Source organism: Anomaloglossus baeobatrachus, chromosome 10 (genome assembly GCF_048569485.1).
Source record: "Anomaloglossus baeobatrachus isolate aAnoBae1 chromosome 10, aAnoBae1.hap1, whole genome shotgun sequence".
Taxonomy (NCBI): domain Eukaryota; kingdom Metazoa; phylum Chordata; class Amphibia; order Anura; family Aromobatidae; genus Anomaloglossus; species Anomaloglossus baeobatrachus.
Genome location: NC_134362.1, coordinates 37830090 through 37843502, shown reverse-complemented (window position 1 = coordinate 37843502; position 13413 = coordinate 37830090). Strand labels below are relative to the sequence as shown.

The window sequence follows — 13413 nt, the reverse complement described above, 5'->3', positions numbered from 1 at the left end:
ACCGTAACTGAGGGTAAGTGTTTTGGGGTAATATAATTTTACACTAGGGTACTGCCCTGGGGAGCTACACATGGGGGACAACAGGGTTTAACATATCACCTGTTCTGCAATTCCCAGCTGAATCCCTATGGTGAAAGTGGCCTTAACTACTGACTGGGTGAGATCTAAATTATTTAGATGTATTTGTGATTTTTGTACTTGCACTTGTGAGTATAGGTGTATGCCCTTGCGTATTTTAACCAATTATAAATTAAAAAGTATATTTTATTTCCCTTCATGCTACCAGTCAATATTCCAGTATTCGTCACAAGAAAAATGCTCGAGTTCCCCATTGACTTGCACTAGGTTTGCTATCCGTGACAAATACTGGAGTAGTACTTTGGGATTCGTTACGAATAATCCGAACATGAATAGTTACATTTCGCCCATCACTAATTAGCTTCTTTTCAGCTACAATTTCCTATTCTCAAGAAGCGCCAACAAAATTGGTAAAAAAAAATAAAAAATAAATAGAATTTGAGCGGCGACAGCCTGCAGTATTTGTGTAGTGTATAGATAACGACATTATATATATATATATCAGTACTGTGTGACACGCAATACATGTGTTCAATATAAAGGACTGGCACAGGAGTTAGGCTACTTTCACACTGTGTTTTGCTTTACATTTAGTGGTCCATCCGAACTGCCCCTCCCCCACCCCGCAAATCGTGTTTCGGACGCATGCGCCAACAGGATCATTGACTATAATGGAGCAGACTACATTGGCGTGTGCTCTGTCTTGCACTATTTTCGGGCACATACAATTTCTGCAGGCGGACACCAAAACAGTCCACTATGTTCGGGTGTCCGCCTGCAGAAAACGTATATGTGTGCCGCCCAGCAGTGGTCAAACCGCTCGGTTCCGGGGTCTACTGCTGCGTGGCTCGAGGGTCTCCGGCCCCGGGGCCACTTCAAATTCAAAAAGGGGTGTATTTACAGGTGTGCGGTAAGGGAGTACCGCTGCTGCCGATGAGAGTACCTGGGGCGGATGGAGGTTCCCTCCACGGGTAGGGAAGGCCCCGGGAGGCACGGTGCATGTGCCAGTGGAGGGACGTGGGTAAGCCGGCACGCAGGGAATTTGCAGTGTACTCACTCCGGTCATGCAGGGGTTACCACAGCCAAATAACACACGCTGATACCAGGGTAAACCAAGTCACTGGGTGCCGCTGCCCTCTGGGGGAGCTCGTCCGGGTGTCCGTCCCCTCTGGTACTGCCGGATGGTCCGGGGCCTCCGCGCACAAGTGTTAAGTGTTCTTTTGGTGACTCATCAGCTTGGAACTGTCAGGGACCCGCTCCCCATGTTTAATAGAGGAGCTGTGCTCTCGATGGCTGACACTTGGGATTTCAGTGGGCTGCATGGGGTGGAAAGCCCTATCCCCCTCGTTGTGTTGATGCCTTCGATCTCTGAGCTTTTTGGGGACAGTACGTGAAGACACTCTTCCACAGGCTAATTGCCGGGTTGCCTGAAGCTACTCCCTGACCTAGGGTCCTGTACCCCGCCGTGCTTTCGGTCCCGGACCGGTTAGTAGGCTTGAGATGCTGACTGTCCTCCAAGATCGGGTCTAGGCACCCTACCTCAATACCCTGCGACCGTGTCTGCGACTCCTGTGGTCCACAGACCAACATCTGTGACCTAACCAAAGTCACTCAGGGAGCTCCAACTCCCTCGCTCCTCACTCACTGAGGGCTAAGTCTAAACTCACTACTCCCCTCCCATCAGTCTGCCTGACCCCTAGATGGGCAGCCCTATTCCAGCTAGACAGCCCACTGGTGTGTCTGACAGGGTGTGGTTAGGATTTTGAATGCTGGTGGAAGCAGTACCATAGGTTGGGAACCCAGAACCATGGAGGGTGGGCTCTGCACCTGAAAGGATAGAGGGTGCAGTTCCCTGTGACACCCTGATAGAGTGAGGGGCGTCACATATGCACGATAATGGTACTGCTAACGTAGTCTGCTCCATTACAGTCAGTGGCCCTGGTGGCGCATACATCCGAAACATGTTTTGCAGGCTGTGGGGAGGAGCGGTTCAGACGGGGCTACTAAACGTAAGGCAAAACGCAGTGTGAAAGGGGCCATACTCATTCCAAAGACAATACTAAGGGACAGTCACAGAGTAGAAGAAAAGCAATTCTAGCAGCAAAATAGGGAAGGGTTCTTTACAGTTAGAGCAGTCAGACTGTGGAATACCGACCACAAGCGGTAGTGATGGCAGATACTATAACAGCCTTTATATCAGAGCTGGATGATTTCCTCAGTACACAACATTGTGGGTTATAAATGATTTAGTGACAAAATGTATAATTGGTGGAGGAAGGTTGAACTAGATGGACCTAGGTCTTTTTTCAACCTATGTAGTTTACATTTCAGCAATATCTGTGAATTACTTCTACAAATAGAAAACAATATTTTGTTGTATAAGAAACCATCAATGTCTATATTTCCCCCAGGCTGTCACCATTATATGGTGGGACACGACTAGTTCTGCCTCTTCTATAGACCCCATTTTAGTCACAGCATTCTCCTGTAGGCAGCTCCTCAGACAAGAGGCTGAGGAACAGCCAGAAGACACTCTATCCCACAGACCTGACACGCACTATCACGTTTTACCACAGGCAAATGAATATTTGCCGCCATTTTCCCCATATAAAAGCGTCTACGAGATGCGAAAAATCCCCTCACACACTTTGCAAAATGGCGGTGACAAGCGACACACATGTAAGCACCGCAAACGGGAAGCGAGTGTGTGAGGATGACGAGAGCCCGCGTTTCAGGAAGAAGGCGTGCCCCGCGCTGTGATAGGACATGATAGGACGTCGCCACGCCTCCCCTTTTTCTTCTTTTTTCCAGCGCTTTTCTCCACATGATTGGCAGATTCGTTGTCCTATCACAGCGCGCTCATTACGTCACGTCCTTTTCTTCTGACACGAAGGCAAGCCGAAGACAGCCAATCACAGAGCCGCGTTACGAACCAATGGACGCCGGAATGTGTCTTTAGTGGGCGGAGCAACCAAGCTTATAAAAAGTCCAGCTGCGAACGTAAGCGCGCAGTCATCTTGGATGAAAGGAACGGCGTAGAGGCTGGTGACGAAACGTGGTCGGAAAATGGGTAAGGAAGAGGCCTAGTGTGCACGACGGTTACTGGTTTCTGACCTTTTACGGCTGAGCGCTTTCCTGCAGCTCCTAGTATCGTATATGTAATGGAAAAGAACTTTGTTGCCCTTCTTAATATGGGTGGAAACAGCTGTGATACTTGGTGTACTGCTTATTATGTTACCAGCCTGCTAGTTTCATGTTTCTTGAAATTAATGTGTTGCCATGGTAATTATAAAAAAAATCAAAAGCTAAAGTAGGGATCATTCTTTTACCAACTAGCCAAATAGTAATTCTATAGGTGCTTTGTGTCTTAGTGAAGTGGTAGGATGTGTAATGTGCGTTGTACTAGTCTGCACGGTGATGCAACATTGATGAAAAACAAAACCTCAGACGTTAAAGGGGTGGTCAAAATTAAGTTTCAAGCTTTTATCATTTTTAAAGGGGTTGTCCAGTAGATTTGGTGCAAATCGATTCGTAGGATCTAGTCCAGCGGCTAGGTCCATGAAATTTGGCCGTCTGAGGACCATTTCCTACCTCGCGACATCGTTGACTCTTTTGACTTGCTCACCTGGCTCGTCATCGTATTGGCGTGATGCACCTGCGATGCGCCAGGCCAGCTTAATCAAGAGCTGTGGATGCTAGGAGGTAGATGGCAGTTTTCAGGGCTCCCATCTAATGGCCAGTTTACTGACGGTCACTGGACCAGGTAGTGTGAATCGATTCACACCAGCTCTTAAGGCCACTTTACACACAGAGATAAATCTGCGGCATGACCTCACCGCCCCACCACCGTGCGGAGCTGCCGCCCCACCACCGTGCGGAGCTGCCGCCCCACCACCGTGCGGAGCTGCCGCCCCACCACCGTGCGGAGCTGCCGCCCCACCACCGTGCGGAGCTGCCGCCCCACCACCGTGCGGAGCTGCCGCCCCACCACCGTGCGGAGCTGCCGCCCCACCTACACCCCACCTACTGTCTCCTCCCCAAAATCCTCTAGGATGTAAGCCCGCAAGGGCAGGGCCCTCTTCCCCCTGTGCTAGTCTGTCTATTGTAACGTGTACATGTATTCTGTATGTAACCCCCTCATGTACAGCACCATGGAATCAATGGTGCTCTATAAATAAACAATAATAATAATAATAATAATCTGTGGTTGCAGTGAAATTGTGGACAATCAGTGCCAGGTTTGTGGCAGTGTACAAATGGAACAATATGTCCATGATTTCACTGCAACCACAGATCTGCCAAATATTTATCTGTGTGTAAAGTGGCCTTAATTGTCCTGTCATGTTTTTAATTTACGGAGTTTGCCTATCCTGGCATATTTTCTTTGCATTATCTTTGACCTTGCATGTACTGCTGCATTCAATTTAAAGGAAACCTGTCACCAGATTTTGACCTTCTAAACTAAAACTTTCACCTTAAAGGGAACCTATTAGATGCAATATGCACCCAGAACCACGATCAGGTCTGGGTGCATATTGCTTATCCCTGCCTAAGGCTATGTGCCCACGGGAGATTAAACCTGCGGATTTTCCAGATAAATCCGCAGGTTTCAGCATGTACAGACACTCCCAATGTTATCCTATGGGACATGGGGAGTGTGTGTCCATGCTGCGGATACGTGTGGCTGCGGATGTCCTGCAGCTGCACGTAATTGCATGTCAATTATTTCTGCGGAAATCCTGGCCCTCCACTTTGAAAATAGAGGCCGGGACGTCCGCAGGTAAGCCGTACTAATGCCTGCAGGTTTTCCGCGGCTAAAAGTAGCTGCGTATTCCGACGAACAACTGCGGGAAACCTGCGGCTGTACCTGCGGATATATCCGCAGGTACGAGCTCCCGTGGGCACATAGCCTAACAGTCCCTGTATACACTAGCATAGATAAAGGGCTCTTTAGAAAAAGTATGTGTAAAGATCTTTTACCGTATGCTGAGCGAGGGGACTAGTCCCCTGGGCGTTCCCCTGGCTACTCGATTCCATTAGCATTATAGTATGACCCTGTGGGCATGCTAAAATGCTAATGAAAGCGCAGCGTCAGAGGATGATCTCACTCACCTCTGCGCCACCATCACATCTGATGATTTTGGCTCAGTGCGCATTACCCCGGAGCTTTGGTCATGCGCACCATGAAGCTGGGTGTACGCGGCACAGCTTCAAACTCATGTAGTGCGCATAACCGGAAAGTCAGGGATCATGCGCACTGAGCTGAAGTCCAAAAATCAGACGCGATGGCAGCGTAGAGGTGAGGGAGATCATCCTCTGAAGCTGCACATTCATTAGCATGTTAGCACACCTAGGGGTCTAGTCCCCTCGCTCATTAGCATATGATATAAGATCTTTAGAAATACTTTTTCTAAAGATCTCTTTATGCTAGTGTATACAGGGACGGTTAGGCAGGATTAGCAATATGCACCCAGAACTGCTCGTTGTTTTGGGTGCATATTGGACCTGACAGGTTCCCTTTAAGCAGCGCCTGTGCTGCATTCTAAAAAGGTGCACATTACCCCTTGATCCTCCCCCGTAGACCCCCAAAACACCTTGATAATGGCTTCCGCCCTGTATGTAAATTGTCCGGTCAGATAGGCATTTTAATCTGCGCCTCCTGTCCCTCCTTTTGCACTCCTCCTGTGCTGATTGATGTGGGTAACTCCTCGGACACCAAGCACTTAGGTGGTCAAAATCTCCATATTTCCGGCTCACGCAGGCGCACTTTGCTCTGCCCTGTTGCGATTAGCCGAAAACGTAGGTGCGCCTTCACGAACCGGGGAATTTTCTGTACGTGCGCAAAATTTTGCCCTGCGATGTGGACGATGCCACCTGGATAGCGAGGCGTCATTCATGTCAATCAGCAAAGGAGGAGGGCGAAAGGAGTGACAGGAGGTGCAGAATAGGACTCCAATTGGAGAAGACAGTTTACACATAGGGCAGGAGATTTTATAAAAGTATTCTTGGAGTCTACGGGAGGGGTGCAGGGTGTAACATGCATCTTAATATTAGGCAGCATATGAGCTTCTTAAAGTGCTAGTCTTATTTTGGAAGGTCAAAATCTGGTGACAGGTTCCCTTTAATGGGCTGTATAGGGACATTAGGGAGTGTAGTCTACAGACTCCGGTGAGTGTTAGGTGGTGACCCCGTCCCTAGCGCTAGGCCCTCTGTTGTATGTTGTGGCACTTGCCAGGAGTCACTCTCTACATCTGGCGGGATCCCGGTAGTCACTGCGTGACATTTTGGTGGGCAAGATGGAGTTTCTGCTTCTAGTCACTGGCCACAAGTGGTGGTAAGAAAATAGCTGAGCTTTGCTGTGCTACACTGCCTGTGAAGTTGCTTCAAATTTGAGTACTGGAAACAGTGTAGCAAAGTAAGCAACGCTGCTGCTCAAGTCTGAGTTGCGGACACAGCACTTTCTATGGTATGCGGTCTTTGAAAATCCCATTAATCTCTATGCAGGTTTCAGAAACCGCATACTATAGTTGCACTTGGCGGTTTTCCAGCTTCTGTTGACTTGGACCTAAAAGCGGTTAGTTCTATAATCAATAGTTTTCAGGGTAGGCCGGGGCCACACGGGGCACTTCTGTGATCCTCGCATGACAATTGGCTCATGCTGGCAGCACAGTGGGAGCAGACTGTCACCTCGACTGAAGTCCGATCATGCGATCAGACCACAGCTGCAGAGGGGAGGGATTTATTTTCCTCTCTCCTTCGTTGATGGCTATTGCCATTCTCGCCCTGCACTCACATTACACCGGTGTACCGCGAGTGCAGTGCAATTTTTCTCTCGCCCCTTAGACTTGAATGGGTGCGAGAGAAACTAGGATCGCATTACAGTCGCAGCATGCTGCGATTGTTTTCTCGGTCCGATTAGGGCTGAGAAAATAATCGCTCATGGGTGCTGGCTCATAGGCTAATATTGGCCTGAGTGGAATGCGATGTTTTATCACATGCCACTCCCTCCGATTTTCATGCTGTCTTAGGCCATAAAGGGATCATTTTAAAGGGAACCGGTCACCAGAATTTTCGCTATTAAACTAAAAGAATCCCCTTCTGCAGCTCCTGTGCTGCATTCTATAAAGGTTCATCTTGCTACTGGCCCCCCTTTCAGTCCTAAATAACAACTTTATAAAATATTACCCTTTGCTATGGTAATGAGGTTTGATGGCCCCGTGGGCGGGCTGTATTTTGCCTGTTATCCCCCCTCCTGCCGCTGTTCGCCGTCCCCCCAGTGTTCATTTACATAGATGAGGCCGCCGCCCTCATCTTCCGCAGTGCTCCAGGAGTCTCGCGCATGCGCAATGGCACTATCGCGGGACTGAGCACTGTTTTCCAATCGCAAACGCCGGTGATTTGTTGCGCATGCGCGAGATTATGGGCGGCGCTGTGAATGTCATCACCAGCGTCATCCAAGTACCCGCCCATAATCTCGTGCTTGCGCAATAATATCACTGGCGCTCGCGTTTTGAAAACAGTTCTCAGTCCCGCGATAGTGCCCACTGTGCCTGCGTGAGACTCCCGGAGCACTGCGGAGATGAGGGCTGGGGCCTCATCTATGTAAATGAACACTGGGGGACAGCGAACAGCGGCAGGAAGGGGGAATAACTGATGAAATACAGCCCGTCCCCGGCGCCAACAAACCTCATTACCATAGCAAAAGGTAATATTTTATAAAGTTATTTAGGTCTGAAATGGGAGCCAGTAGCAAGATGAACCTTTATAGAATGCAGCCCCGGAGCTGCAGAAGGGGATTCTTTTAGTTTAATAGCGAAAATTCTGGTGACAGGTTCCCTTAAAAATGTTACCCCTTAAATCCCTTCAGTGCCATAGACATTGTAATTTCCCATTAATCAGTCAAGGAGTTTAACATTACATTGATGGGAGTCGCACCACCCCACACAACAGTCCGTGTGAGTCGTCAAACAAGAGAAGCGCACGCATGACCCTAAAGAGGATCGATGTGGTGTAAACTGGGGATGATGGTAATCTGTATTTTAATACACTTGCACTGCAACATATACATATTTAGACAATGCAGGAGAAAAAAATGTTTTAGGCCCTGTGCGCACGCTGCGGTTTTTGCCACGGTTTGCTGTATGAATTGCTGCAGAAAATGTTCAGAACCTTTCTGCAGTCCTTCCCCAGCAATACCTATGGTAAAAAAAAAAAGGTGCGCACTGCGTTTTTTTTTTCTCCTACAGGTTTTGCTGCAGAATTTCTGGAGCAAAAAAATGAGTATGTCACTACTTTTCTGCAGGTACCTGCGTTTTTTGCCATAGATAATGGTAAAAAAATCACAGGGACAAAAACGCGTTTTTTGCCGCAGGTGCCGTATTCTGCCAGAGGGTGCAGATTTTTCTTAAGAAAAGTCCATTTTCTAGTGCGCACATAGCCTTAGGGAGACTTGTTTAACGATTGCATAATGGGGTAATTAGGTATGGTGACCAAGTTGGAAATGTGCAGTCACATTTAAAGGGAATTTGTCAATAGTCATGCTGTTTGAACCACAGGATGCATGAAGCAGTCATGGGCCTGTGTCTTGGCTGACTAGTCCGATTTTAATAAGGTTCAAAGTAGGTTTATTTTGAAACACCGCGCAGAGTAAAAAAAATATCTAACTGCCAGTGTAGTTTGGACAGCATTAATCTGATGACACAATAATCACTTTAATGTCTAATCTGGATGGTCAGTTTAAAGGGAACCGGTCACCAGTTTTTTGAGTGTTAAACAAAAAGTATCACCTACTGCAACTCCTGGGCTGCATTCTATTAAGCTGCACCTTGTTCCCTGACTCCCCTTGGAGACCCCACAAATACCTTTTATAAAATCTTCCGCCATGCATGTAAATGAACCGTTCTGGTCAGATGGGCATCCTTTTCTTGGTCGGTTGTGGTGTGGAGACATAGGGGTCAGTGGGTGCTATCGTCCGCTGGCCCGGCCGCCTTTAGAAAGACGCATGGCCCAGGGCTCATCCCAACTGATGCCCGACCTCCTTAACCGAGGGCGGATCACTACTCAGACAACACAGGGTGAGGGAATCACAATATTAGACTTTATTGGATCCCCAAACAATTAACGACACATAGCACATAACCAGCAAAACCACAGAATATAACTGGCAACAGTTTCTCACCCTTCCGCTGGCTCACGGGGGATTAGAATGTCCGTGTCTCAGAGCTTCCAGGGCTACTTACTCCAATTCAGCAGCAACCTGCTTTCGGCGGGCACTCACCGAGAAAGGAATAATGCCAAATTTAGGAAGCTGGCTGAGGTCCGCAAAGTCTGTAGTCTGGTGACTCTATTGTCCCAATCTGGATTCCTTCCTTAGGTAGTCCTTGATATCACAGCCGAATCCTTGCATTTGATGCTGAAGTCCATGTAGTGTCATAATCCAGGTTTGGCTATGGCTTGCCAATCGGATCCGCAGATCTTAGATTGGTAGCTTGTAGCAAGTCTACCCGGGCAATGGACAGTCCTCATTCTTGAGTCCTCTTCCCCTGAGCTCTCCATAAAGACCATTGGGGTCTTAACGATTGGTGGATAAGACTGGGCTCTTATTGGCTAGATTTCAAGCCGATTATAAAATATCCCTATTAGTAATGGTCTCTGACAGTGACAAGGGAGGGACAGCCCAGCCACCTAGCAATACACATCATAATACAATGGGAGGTTCGCATAATTGATTTATCTGGGTGTCTGGCCTTCATTAGCCAAGGCAATTACATGAGTTAACAGGAGTCTTGTAAAAACAGAGGGGCTTATCCCCATAAACAAACTATCTTCATGTCTGGCTGAATTTTAAGAAATTTAACCCATGCTAGGCACTGACAAAGTCCATGTCGTCACAGCTGTGTCCTCTTTTTCGACTTCTGTCCCTCCTTTTGCCGCTGTTTGCTGTCCTCCTTTGATGATTGACGTGGATGACTCCTCTGCCATCATTTACGTACTGGGTAAAATCTCACGCCTGCGCAGTCATTCCCGGCCTGCGTGGCGCACTTCAGTTTGCCTTATTGCAGGCAGAGACGAAAACATAGGTGCACTTGCGCAAGCCGGTGAGCTCACATTGTCGCGCCTGCGCTGAGAGGCCACCGGCTCCCGCAAGTGCACCTGTTTTCAGCTCTGCCAGCAATGGGGCAGAGGGAAGGGCGCCTGTGTGAGCCGGGAATGACTCTGCGCAGGCACGAGATTCAGCCCAGCTTCGTGGATGACGGAGGTGTCATCCACATCAATAATGAGTAGGACGCCGAACAGCTGCAAAAGGAGTGACATGAGACGAAAGAGGACGCCTAGTCAGAACTACTGTTGCGGCGCTGCACAGCCGAAATCAATCGGGGGTAGATGTGAGATACCCAACTGCAGCAAGTATTCCGTTAACTGTGCTTTTCTGTACAGTTCTACTGAGCAGTTCTGGCCGGGGTTGGGAACAGCTGATCGGTGGGGGGTGACGGGTGTCCCGGACAGCACCATAACAATCAAACTGCGTCACATTGACCCAGCCACTTTTCTTCCTCTAATTGTTTTCATTGATAAGAAATGTTTTTGTTTTCTCTTTTTGGTTATCTAAACTGAAGTGACATCAAGTGCAGGCTGCTTATTAATGCTATATAGTATATATTTGTTGCAATCTGGAGAAAAATAGTAAAACTTGCTTCTGTGTGCTCAGATTATTCTCGGAAGCGAAAACGCAGTCGCTGGAATGAGGAAACTGTACACCAAAAGACTTTTATTCCTGGGATGCCAACAGCAATGCCTCCAGGGCTTAGTCCTGATCAGGAGAGAGCATATATAGGTAATGTCAGATTTCCTCTTTCACCTTGATTGGTTTCCAAAGTGATATTTTATGACAATTATTTTAGTGTCTAATGTGCAGATATTCTCCTAACAATAATCGCATTCAAGAACAGAGTTTGGTTTAGTAACCATTTTTTATATTTATAGTATAATATATAATATATTATAGTATAATATATAATATATTATAATATAATATATTATAATATATTATAGTATAATATATAATATATTATTATATAATATATTATAATATAATATATAATATAATGTGTGATACCTTGTAATTTCTTGAATGTTAAACACTAGAAAATTAAGATTCTTTAATGTTAAAGAGGACCAACCACCAGGATTTTCATATATAAACTAAAGCCAGTGCTATACTGGCGCTATCATGCTGATTCTATACATACCTTTAGTTGTGAGATCGGATGTATACTTTCTGAAATACAAGCAAGTAAAGTTTGTGAAATGCACGGTTTGATTGATGGCAGCTACAGAATTTCTAATAGGTGGGTCGGTTTGTGCTAGTTATTCCCGCTTCTGTCTCCTTGCCTGTCCTTCCTCACTCCTCCCCCTGTAATAACACACAGTGGGAGGAAGGACAGCAGACGGGCGGAAATAACCAGCAGAAACCCGACCCACCTATTAGATATTCTGTAGCTGCTGTCAATCAAACAGTGCATTTCACAAACTTTACTTGCCCGTATTTCAGAAGGTATACATCCGATCTCACAACTAAAGGTAGAATCGGCATGATAGCGCCAGTATAGCACGGGCTTTAGTTTATATATGAAAATCCTGGTAGTTGGTCCTCTTTAAAGTTGGTCAATGAGAATATGAATGCAATTGTCATGTAAACTAGAATCCCAACACCAGAATAGTTATCATATATTACTATAACTTGATAAGATTCAAGGAAACGCTGGATAAGCTAAACATTATATTTATGTGCATAGTAAAAAGGTACCCTGCAAATAGCCAAAAAGTGAATTGCCAACCATGTTCTAAGTGATCATATGGATCAGAGCAAGACCTTCTTTGCAGCTGCTTTTCCCTTTGGACTTTAAAGGGGGTTGTCTAATCTTTTTTTAAAAATTAATAAGTGCTTGTAAAAACAAGTATCTTTGCATATATACTGCTTATTAAAATTTCTCTCCTTTACCAAGAACAAAGGGAGTTTTTGATTTCAGTTTACTGCTTGTTGCTTAAAGTGAACCGGTCAGGTGCAATATGCACCCAGAACTACGAGCAGTTCTGGGTGCATATTGCTAATCCCTGCCTAACCGTCCCAGCCTATAATAGTTTGTGTGCTTCTTTTTTGCATATCAGAAAGCATTTTTTTTCCAGCACCCATGACTGCACCACGAGGGAGGAGATCCGCCCTCGTGGTGCCGTCATGGGTTCAGAAAAAGCACATTACCGGTAAGTAATTACGTATTTTATTGCCTTTGTGCGTTATTTTCCGTTTTTTTGTTTTTTTTTTTTTTATATAGTCATGATGATCGCAGGGGTTCATGCACTTTATCTCCGCAATCACTGTTGGTTCTCCAGCAGATGGTATAGCTGGGATCCGGTTCTCACTGCCCGGAGTGGTCCCCACGCTGTTCCCAGCAGTTTAAACCCTAATCACAGCATTTAGGTGGCATGGAGAGGGATTGCTTTAACTGGCGATCGGGTCCCTGATATGTGATCACAGGGTGAGTGCATATTGCTAATCCCTACCTAGCAGTTCCAGCTTATAATAGTAGAGATAAAGGGATCTTAAGAAAAAGTATTTCTAAGATCCCATATGATATGCTAATGAGGCCAGGGACTAGTCGCAATGGTTAGTTCCCTTGGCTAGTCTGCCCCCTTAGCATGTTAGGACGCACCTGTGGGCGTGCTAACATGCTAATAAATGCGCAGTGTTGAAGGATGGTCGTGCTCACCTCTCAGATGCCATTGTGTCTGACTTCAGGTTTTCGGCTCAGTGCACATGATCCCGGACTTTCGGTCATGAGCATTATGAAGCCGGGTGTACGTGCCTTTGCTTCAAACTCGTGTAGTGTGCATGACCGAAGTCCGGGATCATGATCACTGAGCAGGAGTCCAGCGTCAGATGCGATGGCTGCAGAGAGGTGAGCGTGACCATGCCACTGACACTGTGCATTCATTAACATACCCACTAGGGTGCGCTTACATGCGAAGGGGGCCGACTAGCCAAGGGAACTGATGCCCTTGCGACTAGTTGCTGGCCTGATTAGCATATCATAAAGTATCTTTAGGAATACTTTTTCTAAAGATTAGGGATCATCGAATACCACAAATATCCGACTTTGCGAATATTCGCCGGATAGGTCGCCACTATTCGCGAATATTCGATGTGCAATGTAAGTCCATGGGAAACACGAATAACAATTATTTGGGTTTCCCAGACTTACATTGCACATCGAATATTCACATAGAGGAAACCTATTTGACGAATATTCACAAAGTTTGATAGTTGGGGTATTTGAT

At 46.6% G+C, this 13413-nt stretch overlaps 1 protein-coding gene and 1 long non-coding RNA gene across 2 annotated transcripts in view; one reads left to right on the top strand and one right to left on the bottom strand.

Moving 5' to 3' along the window:
• LOC142254824 (uncharacterized) overlaps positions 1-2798 on the bottom strand; it is a 43167-nt gene extending 40369 nt beyond the window's left edge. Inside the window, exon 1 of the long non-coding RNA XR_012727317.1 lies at positions 2726-2798. This is a non-coding gene — a long non-coding RNA (uncharacterized LOC142254824). The remainder of the gene's footprint in view (positions 1-2725) is intronic.
• Positions 2799-3093: 295 nt separating this feature from the next.
• LOC142254823 (splicing factor 1-like) overlaps positions 3094-13413 on the top strand; it is a 51347-nt gene continuing 41027 nt past the window's right edge. The window contains exons 1-2 of the mRNA XM_075326146.1: positions 3094-3148; positions 10787-10912. Coding sequence (XP_075182261.1) covers positions 3145-3148; positions 10787-10912 — 130 coding nt within the window. The 5' untranslated portion in view covers positions 3094-3144. The remainder of the gene's footprint in view (positions 3149-10786; positions 10913-13413) is intronic.